The sequence below is a fragment of the Mastigoproctus giganteus genome, chromosome 11 (assembly GCF_048544385.1).
Source record: "Mastigoproctus giganteus isolate SK-2022 chromosome 11, ASM4854438v1, whole genome shotgun sequence".
In the NCBI taxonomy this organism is placed as follows: domain Eukaryota; kingdom Metazoa; phylum Arthropoda; class Arachnida; order Uropygi; family Thelyphonidae; genus Mastigoproctus; species Mastigoproctus giganteus.
In genome coordinates this window covers 111,627,203-111,652,461 of record NC_143585.1, presented here as the reverse complement: position 1 = coordinate 111,652,461, position 25,259 = coordinate 111,627,203, and the positions used below count along the sequence as shown (strand labels likewise).

General features: G+C 35.6%; 1 protein-coding gene across 1 annotated transcript in view; it reads left to right on the top strand.

Annotated features, from left to right (window-relative positions):
* The window catches only part of Tsp86D (Tetraspanin 86D), a 243,034-nt gene extending 220,853 nt beyond the window's left edge, over window positions 1–22,181 (top strand). The window contains exon 7 of the mRNA XM_090384541.1: window positions 22,081–22,181. Coding sequence (XP_090240667.1) covers window positions 22,081–22,149 — 69 coding nt within the window. The 3' untranslated portion in view covers window positions 22,150–22,181. The remainder of the gene's footprint in view (window positions 1–22,080) is intronic.
* The last annotated feature ends 3,078 nt before the right edge of the window (window positions 22,182–25,259 follow it).

The window sequence follows — 25,259 nt, the reverse complement described above, 5'->3', positions numbered from 1 at the left end:
ACTAGCATGTAACTCTAGTACTGTGTTGTCATCCTCCGATTGAACATCAGTTTCCATGTTGATATTTCGTGGCGGCTTCACCTTTTTCTGATTTTCAATGGTAGTTGATTTTGTTGTTTCGGGAAAAGTTGAGATAGCATCAGTTGGGATGCTGATCGGCGTATTGCTGGTTTCGTTGACTGTAGGTTTCTTATTGCATGATAAAATAGTTTTGGCCCAGGTGGCAAAGGAAATTCTCGGTTCTATGGACACATCTGTTTGAGTTGCAGCTGAGCGGCTGGTTCTAGTAACAGATGCGTATGATCGGCTAGGAATGGTTAGTAGCACTTGCTTTCTTGCTTCAGGGTAAGTGACTTTATGTTCAACTTTATATTTCTGGATTTTTTTTCCTGTTTTCCAAAGGTCACATGCTTTAGAGAATGCAGGGTGGTTTTCCTTACAGTTTGGACAAATAGGAGTGGAAGCTGTACAGTCTTCTTGAGAATGCTCCTTGGAACCACAAAGAGGACACACAGCATCGCCTCGGCATGCTGTTTGAGAATGACCGTACGTCTGACATTTAAAGCAGCGAATGGGGTTTGGGATGTAAGGACAAATCTTACAATTTAGGTAACCTGCTTTAACAGAAGATGGAAGAGTCGGAGTACTGAAAGTTAAAATGATGGACCTGGTTGGTAGTAGGTTGCCACCTTTTTTAGTCATGATTCTCCGTGTATGAGTCACTTTTTGATCACTAAGCTCTTGTATTATTTCTTGTTCAGAGACATTTAGTAAGTCCCATTCGCTGATGACGCCTTTAGAGGTGTTCAGGGTGTTATGTGGCGGAACTGACACTGGAATGCTGTTAAAAGTTGTCAATTGATTGACATGCTTTCCTCAGATTGCTGAATGCTATACATATGTGAACATTCTAATACAGATTGTTTTACAGCCACATTCTAGACTTTCATAGAATTATCAGATGCTTGTTTTCTACAGCAGCATGTTAGAGAGGCAACAAGAGGGAGTAATACTCTTGATCTGATCAACAGGAATTATTCATGCATAAGATTCTGCAGATAAAAGAACCACTAGGTGACAGTGTATTTATTTGGGATTTACAGGTGATTCCCAACTTTATGAGTTGATTTGTTCCTAGCGTGCACTCGTAAAGTGGGAATTTATTTCCCATACACATAATGTTAAAAATATGGATTACATTATCAACAATGAAATTAGTTTATGTTCAAACAATGATTGATTTATCCAAAGAAATGAAAATGTAGCCTGTAAAATCAAGCAAATTATAATAATAGAGAAATTATTTATGACTTACAAATGTTAAAGAATGTTTATTATTCATCATCATCGACTAAATTCACACACGCTGATCACTCATTACTGGCTCGGCACTTGTTGGTTTGTTGCACAAGGAGTTGTTTTCTTAAGAAATGATCTTGAAATACACTTGATCTGATCAACAGGAATTATTCATGCATAAGATTCTGCAGATAAAAGAACCACTAGGTGACAGCATATTTATTTGGGATTTACAGGTGATTCCCAACTTTATGAGTTGATTTGTTCCTAGTGTGCTCTTGTAAAGTGGGAATTTATTTCCCATAGACATAATGTTAAAAATATGGATTACATTATCAACAATGAAATTAGTTTATGTTCAAACAATGATTGATTTATCCAAAGAAATGAAAATGTAGCCTGTAAAATCAAGCAAATTATAATAATAGAGAAATTATTTACAACTTACAAATGTTAAAGAATGTTTATTATTCATCATCATCATCGACTAAATTCACACACGCTGATCACTCATTACTTGCTCGGCACTTTTTGGTTTGTTGCACAAGGAGTTGTTTTCTTAAGAAATTAAGGAGTTGTTTTCTCTGCAAAATAATGAGTATTTTGTTTCTACATTCACATGTTCAGTTCTTTAGGGAAGGGAATGCCAGAAGTTTATCAAACTAACAGGAAACTAAATGATTTTGTAATAACTGATACCAAATTGGAAGGGAAGTGGTTGAAATTAAACATAAGAATGGCACCTGGCTTGGTTGGGATCTATCTAATTATATTAAGGAGGCAGCGAAGGAAGTAAGCGAACTTTTAACCATAATTATGAGAGCATCCTTGGATTCCAGGGAAGGCCCCACGAACTGGAGATGTTGTAGTAGTAGTAGTAGTAGTGGCACATGATGCAAGAAAGCAAGTGTAGGAGCTTATGCAGCATCAGCCAAAAAAAAAAAAAAAAAAATCACACCATTCCCTCCAAATGCCTGTCCAGTTCCTCCTTAAATTTATTTAACCTATCAACTTCCACAACGACAGATGGAAGTTTGTTCCAGCAATTAACCACCCGCTGGCTAAAGGCAAATTTCCGCACATCTATTCTACATCTGTCCTTTCTTAATTTGAACTTATGTCCCCGTAGGTTCGTAATCTGAACAAGTGGAAGGATCCCATCAGAATTCAGCGTGCTCAACCCATTCAAGGCCTTATAGACCTCAATCAGATCACCGCGCAGGTGCCTAGTCTCCAGCCACTGCAATTTGCAGAACTTAAGCCTCTCTTGGTAAGAGTATCCCTTCATTCCCCTCACCAATCGTGTTGCTCTTCTCTGTACACGCTCAAGCAAATCTACATCCTTCCTAAAATGAGGCCTCCAGACCTGTACGCAGTACTCAAGGCGTGGCCTGACCATTGCCTTATACAGAGGGACAATCACCTCCTTTTCCCTGCTAGCAAAATTCCTATATATCATTGACAAAACCCCATGACCTGCCCTAGCAGCCTGTCTGCATTGCTCAGAAAACTTCATATCTGACTGCACAATTACTCCCAGGTGTTTTTCATTTTCTACCACCTTAAGTGTAGTACCACACAGTTGGTACGTTTCTCTGGGGTTACTTCTACCCATATGCAGTACTTTGCATTTGTCAAGGTTGAACTTCAGTTGCCACTTCTTAGCCCATCTGCCCAATTTATCTAGATCCTGTTGCAGTAGCACACTGCCATTACTGTCATTTACAACCCTGCCAACCTTTTTGTCATCTGCAAACTCGACATTAAGCCTGATATACCTTCATCAATATCATTGATAAATACACAAAACAACAGTGGACCCAACACCGAACCCTGTGGGACTCCACTAATAACATTAGTCCACGAAGAGCAGCACCCATTGATTACCACCCTCTGTCTTCTCCCACTTAACCATCCTTTTATCCATTGTAGCAACTTACCCTTAATACCATTCTGCTCCAATTTGTACAGTAGTCTTCCATGCGCAACAGTGTCAAAAGCTTTCCTGAAATCCAAGTATATGATATCAAAATTATTTTTTGCATCCAGTTCCTTTGTGACCACATCATAATATCCTATCAAATTTGTCAGATAAGACTTTCCCTTAACAAACCCATGCTGTGTTTGAATTATTGCTGCAGTCTTGTCTAGATGATCCTGCAATGCATCTTTAACAGTGACTCCATTATTTTACCTGGAACAGAAGTTAAACTAACTGGTGCGAATGTATCCCCAATTTCACAAAGGGTGAAATGACATTAGTAGTAGTAGTAGTGGCATGTAAGTGTATGAGCTTATTCAGCATCAGCCAAAAAAAAAAAAAAAAAAAATCACACCATTCCCTCCAAATGCCTGGAGGGATTTGGAGGGAATTTCCTCCAAATCTTATCTAGACAAGACTGCAGTTATAATTCATACACAGCATAGGTGTGTTAAGTGGAATTTTTGTGTGACAAATCTGATTGGGTACTATGATGTGGCCACAAAGGAATGGGAAGGAAAAAAGTAATTCTGTTATTATATACTTAGATTTCAGGAAAGCTTTTAATACTGTTGCACATAAATAAATTTAAGGAATAACTACACAAACCATTGGAAGAAATGAATAGGTGAAAATAGGAGGTGTTATTTTTTTTTTTTGGCTGATGCTGTATAAGTTTGCTTTCTTGCATCGTTGCTAATGCTCTCCTTTTTTGCAGTTCTTCAATATACAGAACTTCCATTTTTGTACAGTAGGCTCTTCAGTTGACTCTAGGGAGTCAACCGAATTGGAGACCAGGACACATTGATTTGCCAAAAAAAAAAAAAAAAAAAAAAACCCCCTCCTCAGGATCTGACATTGATTATCAATATGCATTAGCAAAAATATTCTTGGTGTTCAGTGCTTATTATTGTATGGCAAACTCCATAATGATGTAGATGGCTGTACTTTTGTTGCACTTTTTAAAAGTTTTTCTGCAGAAGAAATGTGGAGTGCTTTGAAGAAAAATCGAAACTGTGAGCAGTCAATAATCTCAGCATTATTGCGAGGATCAAGTTTATCATGTTTTTTATTCCAGTAATGCTCATGAATATTGTGTTCCACTCCCCTGTCAGATTCAGATTGGTAAATCTGACACTGCAAAAATCAAAGCATTTTGTGGTAAACAAAATCCCTTTATACAAGCAAAGGAATAGGAGCTTTTACATTAGTAATTAGATAATATCAGTGTAAATACACCATAGTTTACCCATAAATTTAACTACGTAAGTAGTGTAACGGCATTGTTTGATTTTATCTCATATTGTGGCTACCTTCACGAGATACTATGTATTGTACTACTTCGAATAAATAATGGTTCTCTAGTAGAGGAGACTACTGTTATTTATTCTCAGTGGGCACCAATAAATAACAAAACAATAGAATAAATAACAGTAATCTCTCTTCTACCAGAAAAGCGTTATTTATTTGAAGTAGTGCAATACCTGGTATCTCATCGTGAAGGTGGCAATGTGCTAAAGAAAGGGAAGTTCAGAAGTGACACCAAGGCCAAAAAAAAAGTTGCTTCAAATACTGACTGACAGGAGCGAACTTAATTGGGACAGCTGGTTACTTCATCTTGTCATGAATATGAGATAAAATCAAACAATGCCATTACACTACTTATGTAGTTAATTTTATGGGTAAACTATGGTGTATTTACACCGATATTATATAGTTAATTTCACCCATAACATATTATGCCTTGTGCATTTAGTCTTCAGCATATTAGTAATTAGAGACTGCAACTTCCTTCCTGCCATGAAGTACAAATTTAATATGTTAATTCCATAGTAAACTGGAAAGATGCTTGAATAGTGGGGGATGTAATGAGTAGACAAAAATTCAATGTCATGGGGGAAGAGATGTTGTGCATCATGAGCCTGTTGCTCAGATCTGTCCGGAACAAGGGAAGGGTGTCTGTATTTTGTTAAAGCTGCCTAAAAATATTATTACCCTCAACAAAGCCAGAAGCCTCCAGGATTTAAGTAGTATGAGTAGTACTGTTTTTTGTCCACATTAATCTGCTATGTGCTCAATCTGTGCACAAGATTGATACCTTTCATGGGAGGCAATAAAATATATTTAATAATTAAATCCACGAGATTGCTTTTTCCTGCAACTCTGTATATTCTTCTTGCAATGTGGAATATACTGATACAGTGGACCAATGCCACCTCTTGAATCTTGGCATGAAATTTACTGTATTGCCCCATCAGGCCACCGATAATTTGTTTGACCAGCGGGGTGGAAACTTCTCTCCATTGTCTATGTTTAGAAATCTCCATGGAAATCAAATTCAAGATCAGTCAGGGTGACTTCACCATACTTCATTGGCCTGCTTAATCATTGAATCGCAACCCTATGGAATTCTTTGAGCACTTTGTAGGGCCCATTTGAAACTGTTCTGACTTAATGGAGGTGATGTTCTCTATAAGGTCAGGGTACCTAATAAATGGCCACAAGTATTCATTAACAAAATTGCTGAACGAGATAGTGTGACTATGAAATATGCAAATATATTGTTCTATAAAGATGATTAATATTGAATTAATTTCATATGTTTATGTTGAATAATGTGCACATGGAGGGAATTGGGTTTCACAGGGGAAATGATAGTTGGATGTCATGGGGAAAATATCTCTGTGAGTTGTTGCTGAAGAATTTAATATTCCCAAGTTGACAGTTGGCAATGTGCTAAAGAAAGGGAAGTTCAGAAGTGACACCAAGGCCAAAAAAAGAAGTTGCTTCAAATACTGACTGACAGGAGTGAACTTAATTGGGATAGCTGGTTACTTCATCTTGTCATGAAGCCCTAGGAAACCTTAATTTGTGACTGAGTGACTACAGGCAAATCTGTGGTTATTTCCATGACAAGTAAAGAGCTGTATGTCATAAAGCCACTCAAAAATATATATATATAAATAAATAAAAAAATAATAATAAAATAAAATTTAAAAAATGCATACTATCATTAGCCTTGAAGAAAGGTGCACAGAAACTGGACTGTAGAGCCATGAGTCATGCTATAGACTGGAAGTCTGATGGATATGTGTGGGTATGTAGGATGTTTGGACAATGTAAATACATCTTCTAGCCTGATTGATATATTTTGGTGTGGAGAATGCTTTCTACCTTAGTGTATTGTTCCAGCTGTGAAGTTGGGAGGAGGAGGAAATGTCAAAGTTTACGATTTTCTCTCGTGCTATTGCCTAAGTCCACTGGTTAAATCTGGACAAATCTGTGTGCCTTAGATTGTGGCAGTTTTATCGAAGCAGCCTTTGCACTTTCATAGTTCTTCGTGTCAGAATGCAAGAATAGTGAATATGTAGTGCAAAGAGAACAATGGAAAATTGCAGAGCTTAGACTCCAACCCAATTTGAACATCTGAGTTGAATTAGAATACAGTGTTAGGATAAGGTTATGGTGGCCCTTCATTATTGGAACTCCAAAATATTTTGAAAAGAGGAATAGAACTAGTTTTATACCAGAAATTAGTAGAAAGTCTTTATACAACACATTGACACAATCATTATTGCCAAAGAATGATTGTGTCAATGTGTTATAGTTTTAAATAAAATGTATTGATTTCTTTTTAATTAATATATTTTATTTAAAACTGCAACTGTCACATGGCTTTTAGTAGAATATGGCAAATACAGTAGGTGATGCAACATTAAAAAGGTAGGTAGATATCAGATTGCCATCATGGCAGGAATTCCTTTGAAGTGATGCAAAGCCCAAGAGGTTTTCACCTATCTCTACAGTTACAAGTGACAGATGGATTCATGATATAATAATGGGCAGCACTCCCTGTATAGCTAATACCGTTTAAGATGTTAAAAGAAAGCACGCAGCACATTCTAGTTTCTTTGCACTGTAGCCAACATGCAGAAATCTGCACTTTGGTACCAATGAGATGAATGAACACATATCCATCATTTTGGCAATTTGCTATCCAGGTTGGCATGAACATCAGGGTGAAAATATAAAGGTGCACCACCACCATCCTGTTGAATGTATGTATGTCAGTATATCTGGAACTGCAGCACAAGTTGATGCAATTCTGTAACATCCCTTTAGTGAATGATGAAAAACAGCATAATTTATTAACATTCAGAACTAACCAGTAACAGTGTCATTGAGAGGGGATTCCCATCAGTGCCATTAGCAAAGTTTTTGTTACTGTTCCACATGAAAGATTGCTATACAAATTGGAGAAGTGTATCACTAGGGGCAAGTTACTGCTGTGGATTAAGGGATTGAGTGGCAGAAGACAGAGTGTGGACTTCTTAGACTAATGTTGCTCGAACCTCTCAGAGATAAGTGGTGTGCACCCCTTATTGTTTTCAGTATTTATTAATGATATTGATGGATCATATTGCTGAAGAATTTAGTTCCTTTTATCATCAAGTTTGATGATACAAAGGTGGGAGGATGGTTAATAACAAGAATCAGGGTAAGCTACTGCAACTAAGAAATGAGGGATATCTGCTGAGAAGTGGAAACTGAGATTTAGCAGTGATAAATGCAAGGTACTTCATATGGGTAGCAGTAATCCCAGAATAACATACCAGTTGGGTGGCACCACCTTAAGGTAGTAGAAAGCAAAAAAGACCTAGGGGTACATATACATCTGATATGAAATTCTTTAAACAGTAAAGAGAGCCTGCTCATGGGGTTCTGATATTGATATAGAGGTGCACCAGAGAAACTTATTTTCAGTATCCTTAAATATACTTCAGTCATCTAGATTGAATTATAGGGCATTGTTACTTATTCTCTGTAAATACACATGGGACATTTTGTGTCATGAGAGAAATTGAAAAAATGTTTGCTGAATAGATGCAATTTTCTTTGTCAGGTAGAGGGAGCAATGTGTCCCCCATTGAGTTTTTCTGCTCACACAACATCCAAATTATGCTTGAACGCACACACCTTTGCATTGAGAAGACGTGGCCTATATTAAGATTACTCACCAGATGTCAGAGGGGGGTAATGAATGGGAGATGACTACAAAAGGAAGCAAAATTGTTTCCCTTCCCACAACTATGATTACAGGTAATTATATCATCATATCAAGATTCTCATAATATTCAGTTGAATCAAATACAGTTCTCAGGAACACTCTTCTGTTGACTTTGGTAACTGGTTGTGTGCACTTTTTAATAGCGTGAATGTTTTTGGCACTTCTTGATGTTCTTTTCCTCCCAAAGTTTTGTTTATTAATTATAATTAATAATTATTAATGTTTTGAACAGTTCAATGTTCTTCAAAGTTATTGTGAAGTATTATTGTTAGATGTTTTGCTGCCTTTGTTCCATATTGACATTCCCCCATGACATACATGAAGAATCTCTTTAATTTTCATGCATTCCTGTAGCATTTCAGAATGCACTTCCTTTTTTCAAATGTTGATTATTCGATAAATTAACAGCTAGTCTGCTACGCAATGAAAACATTAAAATCTAATAGTTTATTTTAGCTTTAAAATGAACAACTTTTTAGTGAAATTGGTCATTCTGTATATACAGGCAGTCCCCAAGTTAGGTAAACCTTGACTTAAGCAAACCTGAGTTTTAAGTAACATTTGAAGTTTAAAAAAAGTTCCATTCATGCATGGGGTTGGAGGAGACACATATGCAAAATGCTGCATGTATGTATGTATTTATAATGTCTGTCATTCATTCATTCCATGCTATTCCTCTGCATGTTTTGATGTTTTGTGTTGTGTCTGTGTATTGAAATGTTTTTAAATACTTTCATTGCTTTGGAAACAGCAATCAAATCTGGCAAAAGAAAGGTGTTGGCTTCTTTAAAAAAAAAAAAAAAAAACAATGGGCTCTCCTGTTTTTTTGAATTGAGCATCGTTTAAAGTACAAAATGTGAATGTATCATAAAAAAAAAGCATATAATGACATAAAAAAAGAGCATATAATGTATGGATATTTTATGTACATTTATAGAAGAGCATAAAGCACCAAAAATGTTAGTGGAATATAGAAGTGAAAAATAGTGTGAATGCATACTTTTAGTAAAGAAACTGGACTTGTGAAAATTTCAACTTATCTTAATTCTTTAGGTGGAATGGAGACAGAGTTCTGAGAATTCCTGAATATCATTGGCGTAAAGGCAAAAAAAAAAAACGGAAGGGTCAAAGGTAGACACTTAGATTTGAAGAAGCTATGTGGAAGTCTTGTATGAGGTCATATGCCATGCACATTTTGGTTGGCCTTTACACTGGAAAGAGATAAAATCAGAAAGAAAGATTTAGAAGCGAACAATGCAAGGAAGCAAATTTATTATGCATCACTATTAAAAAAATAAATAACCCATTTCATGGAACAACAGCTGGAAGTTTCTTCCAACAGTCAACTACTCTCTGGCTGAAAAGCAAATTTTTACATACCTATTGTGCAACTATCCTTTTCCAGCTTAGGCCCACGTGTATATCATCTCAGAAAGGGTAAGGATGCCATTAGCATTTAGTTTACTCAGCTTTTTAAAGCCATAAATCCTTCAATAAGATCTCTTTACAGAGTTAGTCTCCAAATTCTGCTATTTACAAAATTCTAGATGAGTACTCTTTTGGGTTCCTGACTTCTTGTTCTCCACATCTGCTCCAAAAGATTTACATTCTTTGTCCCTGCTGGCAAAATTCCTGTATATTATTGACAGAGACCCACAAACAGTATGTTTACACTGCTCAGAACTTTTGTATCAGCCTGTACAATTATTCTTGTCATTTTCATTTTCCACTACCTTTAGGTGTAGTAGCTCCAAATTGGTATGTTATTATGGGATTACTACTACCCATGTGCAGTACCTTGTATTTATCAATGTTAAACCTCAATTGCCATTTTTCAGCTCATATGCTCAATTTACCCAAGTCTTGATGAAGTAGCACACCCTCATTACTATCATTAAGTATCCTGCCAACCATCATCAAACTTAGAGATTAAACTTGATATGCCTATATCAATATAGTTAATAAATATTAAAAACAGTAAGGTTGCTCCATCACTAAACCCTGACGCACTCTCACTCGTAACATTAGTCTACGAAGAGCATGGCTATTAATAATCAGTCTCCTGCCACTCTGTCATCCCCTTTTCCATAGCAGTAACTCAGTTACAATGCCACACTGCACCCATATGTATGGCAGCTGCTCATGGAATTGTATCGAGCTTACTCAAAATCTGAATATATGATATCAAAATTATTTTGCATCCAGTTCCTTTGTGACTACTTCACAGTAGCTAATCAGATTGTTCAGGCAAGATCACCTTTTAACAAATCCATGCTATGATTTCCATATAAGTAGTTTCCTGTCAAGAGATCTTCCATTACCTTCCATGATGCAAGGCAAGCTTTAGAGGTAATTACTCTATCCTTTGACCTTCTCACTCCCTTTGTGTATAGGAGAGATATTTTCACATCTCCAGTCTGTAGGATCATCCCCTGAATCCCAAAATCTCTCATAATTATGGCTAAAGGTTGCTTACTGCTTCTTTTAATACAACTTGAAAGATTCCATCAGTTCCAGGTGCATTATTTGCATCTAGCTTCAGCAGTTTTCTTTCAGGTATAAAACATTTACCTCCTTGTTAATTTATGTATATTTCTGATGTTTCAATCCCTAAAAATACTTCTGTGTTATTGTAGATGCAAAATATGTATTCAGTTTGACAGTAAATTGCACAGAATAGTTAATAATTAATGCTATTCATAATCAATATACCAGGGGTGGCAAACAAATCGATCACTATGAATTTTGAACATATATAAAAAATAGATTAGTCAAAATCTGTGTTATTATTATGCACCCCACTGCATACACTTATTACAAATCCGTTGAACCACATGACTACTCTTGTCGCCACGCAACAGCTAGGCTTGTCTAGTGCACAGAGTACTACTCTGTGGTCTAGTGAAAATTCATGCAGTTATGTTGTGGAGAGCATAGTGTATGTGTCGAATTCTTATTTAGCTTACTTAATATTAGTAACTGGACAGTACTTATATGTATATTTAATATCCCTTGATTTAAAATGAATACTACGAAAAAGAGTATAAAATGTATCGTTGTCATCAAGAGTGGGAACTAGAATACTTTTTTGTAATGATAAAAGAAAAATGTTGTTTGATTTGCAATGCTTCCATGGCTAGACTCAAAAAAGGAAATTTAGAAAGGCAGTTCAACCCACTCCATGTCGGGCCCCCTTACCGCTTTCAATATTTATTAACAATATTAATATCTTTACGGTAAATACCAATCGGATTTTCTGCCTAATAGTAGTGACCTTAGAAAAAATAAATTAAAAGAACTTAAATCCAGATTATTCGCACAAAAAAATTTCTTCATAGCACCTAATTTACAATCTAAAGCAGTAACTGTAGCATCATTTAAAGTGAGTCATCTCCTTAATGCAAACTATTTTATGATTCATCAAAGACGCATTTTTAGAAATAACAGATTCTCTTTTTGAAAATTTTAAGAACAAAAATGAAATTAAAAGTGCTCTTCAAGATCTGCAATTATCTCAAAATATTGTAACACAAAGCATCGAAAAAATAAGTGAAAATGTGAGCAAACAATTGCGTGCTCACATTGCTATTGGTGTATCCTTTTCTTTACAACTGGATGAATCTACAGATGTCAGTGATACAGCTCGATTTTATTCGAATGGTTTTCGATTATTCTGCCACTAGAGAACTGCTGGGTATGGTTTCGTTAAAAGAAAGAACTAGAGGTCTTGATATATTTAACGCATTCAAAAATTTTATTGAAAAAATGAAATTACCACTATTTAAGCTTGTATCAATAACAATAGATAGGGCCAAAGCAATGACGGCATCAACGGATTCATCACATTGTGCCAAAAGGATGGTGAATTCCCAGATTTTTTGAGTTACCACTGTATCATCCACCAACAAGTGTTAGCCAACAAAAGATTAAATTCTAAGTGTTATGGACATAGCTTTCAAAATTGTGATTTCCATCAGAGGACAATCTCTTCAAAGGAGACTTTTCAAAATTCAACTCGATGAAAATGAACCAGAGCTGATGCTACACACAAATGTGAGGTGGTTGAATCGGAGTAAGTTTCTACAGAGATTTCGAAATTTTCTGAATGAAATTTCAAAAAAATTGTTAATCAAAGGGGAGATGATTATCAGCAGCTACAAGACACAGAGTGGTTTGTGGTCTGGCTTTTTTGGCAGATTTTACTGCTAAATTAAGTGATCTGAATTTGGAATTACAGTACAAGGAAAAAATAAAAATGTGGGTGGCATGATTAGTAATATTTCTGCATATAAATACCAATTTTTGGCAATGGCTAAGGATCTCAAAGAAAAAAAATTCTATCATTTTGCAAATATTCAAGTTCATTTGCAAAAATATCCTGTTTTTGAATTTAATAGTGAGAAATATGTTTCTGAAATTGAGGAAGTTGTGGATGACATTGAAACAATTGAAGACATTGTTCAATATATTCTTATACATTTAATATCGACTTAGATACAAAACAAATTGAAGAAAAAAATTGCTGAGATTTTTTACATGGAGAAAATATTACTTGAAAATGAAATTATTACATTGTGAACGATATCTTCCTAAAAGCCAGATCATCAGAAAAAGACTTTTGGAAATATGTTTGCAGAGAAAAGTACCCAAATGTAAAAAAATGCAGTGAACTTTTAAATTCCTGTTTTGGTTCCTCATATCTATGTGAATCAGCCTTTTCGTATATGAAAAAAAAAAAAAAAAAAAGACTGAGAATCGCTCTATTCTTACGGACTTGCATACAGAAGGTTCTTTACGGTTTGCTTTATCACAGTATATTCCTGACTTTGAAAGCTTAGCAGATGACATGAAGACAAAAGCTTCACATAAATTAAAAATTTAAATACGTATGAATTTAAAATAAGAATTCTGAATTTTATTTAAATTTAAAGACGTTTTTTGATGTGTGTTGATTAACTTTTTTTAACCACGTGCAATGAAATTCTTGAGATGGTAGATCGCACATTTTGAAGAAAAAAAAAAAAGTTGATTGCGTCACAAATTAAGTTGGCCACCCCCTGCAATATATGCCTGTCACCACCAAATATGGAGGATGCGGAAAGGTCAGGGAATGACCACTGCATATCCCGGAGCAATATGGCCTTAGTTGCTAATGCTCCTAAAAACCAAATAACAAACAAACCTGCAATATACCATTGTGGCATCTCTTTCCTTTTAGTGTTAACATAGGTAAAGAATTCTCTGATACTTTTCTTTGTATTCTTAGCTAAAGAACTATTATAATCTGCTTTAGAACCCCCTCCCCCCACACCATCTCCACAGCAGATTAGTGTGTACTTACTGTAGGCAGAAGCCTACAGTAAGTACACACTAATCTGGGTAATTTATAATTATCCCATGCATTTTTTCCCCTCTCTGCCATTAATCTCACAGTTCATCTGACATCAGTTTAGTTACAAACCTTGAACAGCATTTCTTAGTTGGTATAGCTTAGTATCTTTTACTATCTTCCATGATGACTTTTTGTTTTGCATTTGTTGGCAACATTAGTTGGTCCCATTGAAAAGAATTTAAAAACTGTAAGACCATTATGATCACTTTTGTGAAAACAAAACTGTTCTGTTTATCCTGGATGGTTAACCAGCTATCTTAATAGAACAAAAAAAAAAAAAAAAAAACCATGGGACAGTTAGAGCAATGAAAAGTACTGAAGCATGTAACACAGTTAAATTCATTTGTTTCATTTGTTAAGTTCATGGTTGGGTTAGAAAAAAAGTGACTATGAGAAGAAATCACTGACTAAAAGAGCAGGGGGAGGGAAGGAAAATGGAGTTTTACACACAGTGAAATAAAAGAAGAAACTAGCAAATCAGATTTGTTCCTTGCATAATGTTAACTGATGACTCAGCTGTTGAATCGAATACTTCACATCCATCTTTACGGAAGAAAGTCCCTTCATCAGTAGTAAGAAGGAATAGTGCTGATGACCCTAAGCACTGTAAAATAACAGTATGTAGCAGATTGTTTAGTCTTTGCCTGCATGGATTCCATATAGGGAGACTTAGACATTTTTGACCTATTTAAGTCATTTATAGATTAAAATAATGTTTCTATTTTGCCACCATCCACTCCCCCAGATTGGTGGTTATCGTGTATTTTTACTATTACAATCCCCTATCTTTTTGATATGTTTTGTTACTTGATTTAATTTGTTTATATATATATTTTTTTATGTTTACCTTCCTCTTTAATTTATCGATGTCATCTATTTCAGGTAATATTAGCAGTGCTTCTAATTGTCCTGTATTTCTTATGTATTGGAAAGACATTTAAAATTTTTGTTCTGCATTTTCTATGTGCTTTCATATTTTGAATAAGTGATGATTTAATGTCTAAATGGACATATACAGCAGGCCCCTGATTGTAACGCGATTCGCTATCACGCTGTTCATAGATTATAACCCGTATCTGACTATAACGCTGTCATAGATCACTATAACGCTCTTTTACAGATTGCATTTTTGTCATATTTAACGAAATTGTTTTATTTGTTGGAGTCGATAGCTTGAAAACGAATACCAAAACAGCATTAAAACGTTTCCCACACCGACTTGAGAAATTTTTCCATGCTAATTTAATTGCAGTACAGTGACTTGTTACGTAGTTCCGAGATCAACATTTTAAAAAATGACCGAGTATATTGTTTGTAATATTTGCGTTATATGCATTTATCCAAAGTCTAGTCATCACTCAGTACCGTATTAGACATCGTGTGAAATGGACAGTTTACTTGAACATTGTATCATAATTAATGCAACCAACACAGTTACATTTTTGAAGAGTTAATAATGGCCGATAAGAATGAAAAAGCAACGTCTGAGCGCAGTACGAAGTCTATAAATGTAAGAAAAAGACTGAATTTGAAAATTAAATTAGACGTTTTGAAGCGAATCGATTCCGGTCAAAGACAAGCGGATGTGTGCCATAATTTAGGGCTTGCAAGTTTAACTGTAAGAACAATTATAAAAAAAAAAAATAATAAAGAATTAATTTTAGCAGCAGGAAAGATAGTTGTTCCACTGCAAGCAACTAGGGCTAGGCTGGCTATTAGGATTGAAATGGAAAGACTTTAATTAATTTTATTGAAGATAATATCCAATGCAGAATTCAGTTAAGTTAATTATTATTAACAAAAAAAAGGGGGGGGGGAGATTAGCCAATATGATGATCTGAAGAAAACTCACCTAAAAAAAAAAAAAAAAGTGGAACCATTTAAAACTAGTAAGGGCTAGTTGAATAGATTTAAAATCCAGGGAGAAGCCACAAGTGCAGATTAAGGAGCTGAAACTTTCAAAAAAGAACTTGTTAAAATTATTGAAGAGGGGTATTATGTGTTATAGTTCTCAACAAGTTTTTAACATAGATGAAGCAGGACTTTTATGGAAACGAATGCCTAAAAGAAGTTTCATATTGAAAGAAGAAAAAAAAAACATGCCAGGTTTCAAAGTGGCGAAGGATCAGTTGACTTTATTGTTGGTTGGTAACGCTGTGGGGGATTTAAAATTAATACCCCTTTTAGTTTATTTGGAAGAGGGCCAAAGTTCAACCCAAAATCGACACATTTTTCTTGATTAAATTAATCAATTAAATTAAATCAATTTAGATCAATTAAATTCATGATTTTAATTGGAATTTTAAGTTTAATTTTGATACGTAAGTAGTTACCACATAATTATATACGTATGTAATGCGGAATATTTTATATGTACAAATATTTGAATATTAAATATTTTGACTGATATTTGTGCATCTTTTCACTACCATTTATTATTGATTAGGAAATATCCTATGGCACCGACCGCAACTCACAAATACATGTTACCTTATGGGAATGCGGTGCTTGCTTAGCGCAGATTCACGTAGCGCTCTGTTTTTACCGAACAAATTATCAGCGTTAAGCGGGGGTCACCTGTATTTTAATGTAATGCATATTGTAATATAACATTGGCAGGACATCCCATTATCTTTCTAACTCTGTGTTGTTAGGTAGGCTTCATTATGCTCTGCTACTGTTTTTTTTGTTTGTTTTGTTATTTGGATTTTAGGAGCATTAGCAACTAAGGCCATATTGCTCCGGGATATGCGGTGGTCATTTCCTGACCTTTCCGCATCCTCCGTATTTGGTGGTGACGGGCTCGAACCCCGGTCTAATCAAGAAGCGTGTGCTACGCACTGCTGCTCCTTCCCACCTGGCTACGGAGGCGCGCTCTGCTACTGTAGTTGACTTTAAACCATAGTGAGAATCCTGTTAATTTTCTTTTCAGAGAAAAAGTGAATTTAAGGTTCACATTAATTTCAGTTAAATATCAAAGTTGATAATTCACATGCAGAATTGCATTTTTCTATATGTACTTATTCTGTTACAGGAGTGTTCTTCACAGCCTGTCCTGATTATGTTGTCAGTTTTTTTTTCTTTTCTTTTCCACTTTAATCCATTAAATAGCTCTGTATAAACTGATATGCATTTTATTAAGGAAAACTACCTTCTCTTAGTTTATAAAATTTTACCTGAAGGATATATAAATTTCACAAATTTTGAAATTCATAGGAAAGGAATTATTTATTTTAATGAAGGTTTTAGCTCAGTGGCAGGGGAAATTGTCAGGTAAAAACAAAAACCTGGTTAATAGACACAATAAACAATTAATTATTCCAACTTATAACTGATCATATAACAGAAATCCCAATTAGTGCAGTAATTGGCATTTTGATTTGCATAATAAAGTAATTTGGAGAAGAGTCACATGCCAGGCTTTTTATTTATATCTGCTTATTGTGACCTTTTCAAAAAAAAAAGTTTTCACGAACATTCTTAGTAACTATATATATCTCATTTGGTCTGTATGCATTAAGTTCCACATTTACATGACTGCAATAAATTTGATTACTGTTGCATACTTTTTGTCCTTTTTATATTGACTGTATTACGTTATACAGTAAAGCCTTTAACAGATAGCATCCCCTAAATCGAGCTGTTTTTCATTCACCAGGACTTTATTCTGATAGTATTCACAATGCATTAAAATATTTTCATGATTAGCAAATTTAATTCACAGCTAATGTGAAGGCTGACTTCCCTTCATTTATCAGTAGTGTTATTATTGGATACAAAAACTAAAATACTCTATAATGAATTTCCTTTTCTCTTTTATGGTCATTGAAGTAACTCTTTGTTGAAATACTTTACCCAAATTGAAAATTAGTTTTATAACAGCGAACTAATGTTATGAAGAAACTGTAATCAAATTATTTAATGTATTTATGATGTGAGAAAGTGTCTCCTGTTAGTTAAGATTGGATATGACATGAGAAATTTTTATTTCATATGATCTTGGCTTACAATACTGAAACTGATTCAGTATTATCAACAAGTGTGATGTCAAGTTTTCCCATTACAGTTCTCTACTGTAGCTTCCATGAAGTATTATAGTTCAGAAACCATGTTTGCATTTTTCTTATTCATAATGGCATCTGAGAATAGTGGTAGGAAAACAAAGTGTGTAAAGATAAATGAGAAGGTAGTCTAGTTTTTGTTAGCTGGTATATGCAAGGGGTATTGGGTGAAAATGCAGTTTGCTGTGTAGTTCAGTGTCAACACTTTAGCATTAGCATTAGTAGAGGCATTTGATGCAAGAAAGCAAGCTTATGCAGCATCAGCCAAAAAAAAAAGAAAAAAAAAAAAAAAAAACCCACTTCCTCTTCACTCCTCTGTTAGTTCAAAATACCTGTCCAGCTGAGCCTTAAACTTATTTAGGCTATCAACCTCCACTACAAGGGATGGAAGTCTGTTCCACCAACCAACCACCCGCTGGCTAAAGGCAAATTTCCGCACGTCTATCCTACATCTGTCTTTCCTCAATTTGAATTTATGCCCTCTCAGGTGATTTTTCTGAGCTAGAGGAAGAATCCCATCAGCATTGAGCATGCTCAAACCATTCAAGGCTTTATACACCTCTATCAGATCAACTCGCTGGTGCCTAGTCTCCAGACACTGTAATTTTCCAAAACTTAAGCCTTTCTTCATAAGAGCACCCCTTTGTTCCATTCACTAATCTTGTTGCCCTTCTCTGTACTCGTTCCAGCAGCTCTACATCCTTCTTGAAATGAAGCCTCCAGACCTGTATACAGTACTCTAGGTGTGGCCTGACTATTGCCTTATACAAGGGAATAATCACTTCCTTATCCCTGCTGGAAAAATTCCTGTATATCATTGACAATACTCCATGAGCTACTCTTGCAGCCCATCTGCACTGCTCAGAGAACTTCATATCTGCGTGCACAACCACCCCCAGGTCCCTTTCATTCTCTACCACTGTCAGTGTAGTACCACAGAGTTGATACGTTGCTGTTTCCCATGTGTAGCACTTTACATTTTTCAATCTTAAACTTCATTTGCCACCTCTCAGCCCATCTGTTCCACCTTTCCAGATCCTGTTGCTGTAGCATAGTGTCAGTAGTGCCCTTGACAACCCTGCCAACCTTTGTATCATCTGCAAACTTGGACATTAAGCTTGATATACCATCATCAATATCATTTATAAATACAGAAAACAATAATGGACCCAACACTGAGCGACTCCACTAATAACATTAGTCCACGATGAGCAGTGTCCATTGATTACCACTCTGTCTTCTCCCCCTCAACCACCCCTTTATCCATAGCAGCAATTTGCCTCCAATGTCACACTGCTCCAATTTGTGTAGCAGTCTTCCATGTGCAACAGTATCAAAAGCCTTTCTAAGATCCAAGTTTATAATATCAAAGCCATTCCCTGCATCCAGTTCTTTTGTGACTGCATCATAGTATCCAATCAAATTGGTCAGGCAAGACTTCCCCTTAACAAAACCATGCTCTGTCCGAGCTATAACTGAAGTCTTGTCTAAATGATCCTGCAGTGCTTCTTTAACCAGTGCCTCCATTAATTTTCCTGGAACAGAAGTTAAGCTCACAGGTCTATAATTACTTGTGTCAGCCTTTGATCCTCCTTTGTGAATTGGGGTCACATTTGCACATTTCCAGTTTATGGGTACCTCCCCTGAGTCCAAGGAAGCTCTCATAATTATGGCTAAGGGTTTGCTTACTTCCTTTGCTGCCTCCTTTAATATAACTGGATAGATCCCATCCACCCCGGATGCCTTTCTTGTGTTTATCTTCAACAGTTTCTCCTCCACTTTACTCCCAGTTATTTCAAGATTCTGTAGCTTACTGCTAGAGTTGAATACACCTCTGGCATTCCCCTCGCTGAATAACTCATGTGTGAATGTCGATGCAAAATATTCATTTAGTTTGTTAGCTTCCTGAGCAGGATCATCAACAGTTGACCCATCAATATCAAGTGGACCAATCTGATTCATCCCCTTCCTTCTAGAGTTTACATAAGTAAAGAACTCTTTGCATCCCTTGCCCAAGATTTCTCGTAACCTGCTTTCGCCTGCCTAACCTCCTTTGTAACTTGGTTACAGATCAACTTGTATCTATCATAGGCTTCTGTGTCACGTGTTAATTTGTATGTATCCCATGCATTTTTCTTCTCTGCCATATGTCTCATTAGTTCATCTGACATCCACTTAGGCCTAAACCTTGAACAATATTTCTTAGTTGGTATGTAGCTTCCAAGATAAGTTCTTTGAATGCTTCCCATTTTGAATTTGCTGTTGGTAACATCATCAGTTGGTCCCACTGTATAGAATTTAAATACTGTGTCAGTCCATCGTAGTCACCTTTACGGAAGCAATAACCCTTCCCTTTACCCCTTTAATGGTAGTTACCTCTTTGAGTAAATCCCACTTCAGCACACTGTGATCACTGCCACCTAGTGGTTCATTTATCTGCAGATTCTTAATGCATGAAGAATCACTGCTGATAATCAAATCAAGAGTATTACTCCCTCTAGTTGCCTCCCGAACATGCTGATGTAGAAAACAATCATCCAATAAATCCACAAAAGCCTTGCTAGTGTGTGAGTGACCAACCCACAAATTCCACTCAATATCTGGGAAATTAAAATCCCCCATTATAAGACTCTCTGATTTATCATCAGTCATTAGGCCTATAGCACACTCCTACTCTCAATTTTGATCTCCCAATGCTTATGTCACACCAAACTGACTCAACACTGCACTGTCCAGCGATGTCAACTGGCTTCACTTCCTTGGTTTTTATGTGTTTCTTAACTAATAGCATAACCCCTCCCCCTTCCTATCCTTCCTGTAGACGTTGTACTCCCCAAATTGCAGTTCTGCATCCCTTATATCTGTGTGACACCACGTCTCTGATATCCCAACAATATCTGCCTTTGATGTTTTGAGCAATACCTCAAATTCATCAAATTTATTTATTAAACTCCTAGCATTGGTGTACATGCAAGTATACCTGCACCTGTTTCTAATCTTAGCTACCCTAACACAACCCATGTGTTTACTTGTACCGCAGTGGCTCCCAGCAGTCTCTGAAATATCATGTATCTTGTTTTTCAGGCTTCTGCTCATTCTAATAGAAGCAGTGCAAGAATCTCTTTCAGCTCTGCCAGTGGCTACTGTCAATCTATTGGTCTTTGTCTCCTCCCAAGCTAGCAGTTTTCCAACCCACCTAACACTGCCTCGATAGCATCAGCAAATATTCTTGCACCCTTTCTATTTAAGTGTATCCCATCCCTGTAGAAGCAATCTCTCCTGTTAACAAGTACAGTCCAGGCTGAAAAAAATTCTACCCCCTTGAGCCTTGCACAATCTTTCCAGGGCCGAATTGATCGACAAGGCTCTCATCATATACTCCCTCCTATCGTGTCTGGGCAGAATTGCAGACACTTTCAAATTCAACCCTAATTCTCGGCTTTTGTTCGACAGTGACCTGTACTTGTTAAGTAATTCTGCCGGTCTCCTACTCTTAATATTATTAGTGCCAACGTGTACAACTATATCACCTTTTGTGCCCTTAAAAGATGATATTCGCTCTACAACGTCATCAACCTTTGCCCCTGGCAGACATACCCTGGTCCTGTTCCACCTATCTTTTTTACAAAGCATGTTCCCCGTTTCCCTGACAATAGAGTCACCAACAACTACTAGCTCCTTCGGGACCAGCGTATTCTGCCTTGGTGGTTGCCTCAGTGTCACGCAATGCCCAAGTGCAAGCTCTGGTGTTGATGTGGGCAGCTGAGAGCTTGATGGGCCCCTCAATTTAGTTTCTTTGAGGGCATCCACCCTGTCCTTCAAGCTCTCATATAGGCCCACAAGAACGCTGAGTTGTTGCCTGATATTGATACACTCCTTGCATCGCGCACACACAAAGGCATCCCCCATGGCAGTATCATGTCCCGTACCCGATTGCTCTGCACTTATAGTCCTAGTGGAACAACTGATGGCTGGAGAAAACACATGATGCAACAGTTATAATACAGTTAAATGGCATGTGCAATAGTTTAAATTGTAGTCCATTTATGACTCTGAAATTTAACCATATTAGCACTATTTGAGGATTCTTAGGGAGAGAGTTAATTAGAAGTGCCTATGTGAAAAAATTGGTAGTAGTTTATTATCTTATTTATTGGTGTATACTTTGTGTTAATATATTATTAATTTTTAAACAGAATTGTATGTGTTAAGTAGTCCCTTTTTTTTCTAATAATTGCATTTATTTTTATACACACACAATTCTTTTATTTTCTTTCAGCTTCTTGTGATGCATCTGTGTAGAACCCTGATTGGACAGATTGAAGCTCAACGAGCAAGGTGGTCCTGATATAATCCCCCCCCCCCTCCCAAGTATACTAGTCATTTTAATGAATAACATTTAGTCACAACTGTAAGTACTGAGTTAGGGGAAAAGCAGTATGTCACATATTGATTACTTCTGTATAAATAACTAAAATTTTTTACTCTGGTTATATATACATGGGATGGATTAAAATACTTTACATTTTATAATATGGTGTATATTTTGTATTACATTAAATGTGTCATATAAAATAATATTAGTTGGTATGTCACAGTTATATTTTTACTGTAGTAATATAAGATTTCAGAGTTTTATTGATGTGATAATTTTCCTTCTTGCTTTGTTATGAAGAGTAATGGTTAAAGAATTTCTGTTGTATGTAAAGTAAAAGAAATTAATGAAGTGGTTATCTACTAAAACTCGTGTGAGCATATTGATAAATGGATTTAAATGTATTACAACTGAATTTACATACTAAAACCCTAATGAAGGGCAAGTATTATTTTGAAAGAAAAAGTACTGTTTTGGCAGTCCTAATTAAAATTTTATGAAAATAATATTGAATAATAATTTTTATAAATCTTTTATTTTTATATGACTATTTCATACATTTTACATTTAATTACAATGAAACATCAGTTTTGAATATTGAAGGACCATTATCAATTACTAGTTTCTTTGATTGCAGTAGAAGATTTCCACTAGCTGTCTTGAATGTAAACACAATTAACGAACAAAATAAGTATATATGAACAAACTTGAGTATTACTGTGTGAAGGATTTTTCTTCTTTTTTTTTTTTTTAAATTTAACAACCAATGGATAAATCAGTTCTTAGGAAATACAAGCAAATTGTGGTTGTGTAGGTTAATAGTTTCCATTACTAACCTGGAGGTCTGCCTAACTTAACAGTTTCAAAACAGAATATCACACAATTAATTTAATAAATAGTTTAAGTATTGTGCAATGATATATTTTCTTCACCCTTCATCTATGACATCATACTTTTACAAACTAATCCTTCTGTGTCCAAACACAGAAAATGTGTTTATTCGGATAGAAGGGCACATTTATAAGTGTAAATTGAGAAAGTTTCATTGACAGTGAAGGTGCATGCATTACCTTTTATTATAGCTAATCATTTTGCTCTAATAGGAAGAAACTCACTTATAACTTGAAGGGAATGTGGAGTAATTTTTTTTCTTTTTAATATCTCTCATTAAATGAACGAAACCAGCAACAGCTAAAAATGAAGTTTAAATTTTCATCAGTAGCGTTAGCATGTTTGAAAAATTTGGACACACAAGAGATGTATTTTTTGTTGTAAGATTAGCAAATCTGCTAGGTCTCTTCATTGTCTTCTGCATTCTGTTTGTCTCTACTGTGTCTGTACTTATTAATTTCATATTTATCCTAAAAATGTGCACTTTTAATTACATAATCAGTAAAATTGGGATAGCTAAATAAAGTATTAAGTTAGATATAAACTTAATTAAATGATAAAATAATGAATTTATAAATTCTTTCCAGTGAAGGGATAAATCACAGTAGGACAACCAGCTCAAAAGTCTGTCTTTGTCCACAAGCATTCAGGAACTATGGGAAAATTTCACTTCTTCGGATTAGTTCATCTGCATCATTGTCTTAAGGCAGTTTGAAATTCAACTTGACCAAACTTGATTTGTGCCAATGAAAAAGGCACTTAGTAGCCTGTATTCCCCACTGAAATCCAGAAGTTTAGCTAGGTAAATATCTGGAAAAATTTTACTTAAGAAAAACTACTATTTATGGACCTCAAGCTAAAAGGATAAGTGAGTGTCAATTTTCAACTTTAATAGTCTGTAATAACATGGCCAGTTTGATTCAGAACTGTATCTGACTGCTGAATATGGCAAGAGCACTCCCAAACTGGACATTTGGCTGGATTTGGTCAAAGTTGATTTACATCATAGAAAGATATTAAATCTTTAAAGCAAGTTTAACAGACTATCCACTTTCTCAAAGATTGTATTCTGTATAGTAACATGAGTGGAGAATATTCTTCAAAATTAAAGAGGATTATTGTTAATTCTCATTAATGATTCTAATTCACTCAGTTTCTGGGAAAATTGGCTGATCATTAAAATGTTAGTGCAGGTACTAGAAAACTTTCCTGAGTAATTCATTCCTTTGGGGTCTAATTTACTGCAACTTCAGCCAACCATGATCTTAAAACATATACTGGATGGATATAAAGCCCTTAGTTAACCAAACTTGACTTATATACAATATATCAAAAAAGTTCTGAAGATCAACCTTGTTAATCAGTAACTAACTTAGCAAGGGGACGTATCAGGTCGCTTGCAAAAATTGATTCAAGGTTAATGACTGAAACTTTCTCTGACTTCTTAACTATACAGAGATAGTTTTGCTGTGAAGCCGCTGACTGCAGTTGGTAACGTTTGGTCTGTGTGCCACCACTCTCCCATGAAAACCAAGACACTGTATGTGGTATCCATACAGATTTCAATCCCTCTGTTGATTCAAACTGGACGTGCTGCAAAGATATCTGGCACTATTGTCATACTACTCTTTCATGTGTCCTTTAATCATGTGGAGTAAGCAGCTGGACAGTGGTGGTACCACCTTATTTCAATTTCATGATGGTATGACTGACAGTTGACCCTAGATGATGTAGACTATTAGCAGTTTTATGTTCAACAAGCTAGCAATGTGACATCTGACAATAGCACCTCCCTCAAAATCAGTCAGCGTGGTCCATATGTTATGACGAGAACAACTAACTTCTATGGCTGATGTGAGTCCTTTATTTATAGCCTGAATCACTTACTTATCTAGAAAAGGTCCAATGGACTATGAAAACATTGGTGTCCAGATGCTTTTTTAAAGATAATGTATATTAGAATGTGCACTTTTAATTACAATAATGTAACTGGTGTCAGCAAGCAATTTATGATAGAATATTCATTACAAAAAAAAAAGGTCAACTTTTCTGCATATCTCTGATTTTGTAAAATTATCCTCCAGTACCTTGTTAGCCAATCAGTAATGGCAATTCATTTTGGCATCTGTGCAATTAACAGCATGCCTTTGTTAATGATCTTTTCTAATTCTACCATTAATTTAATGATTTCA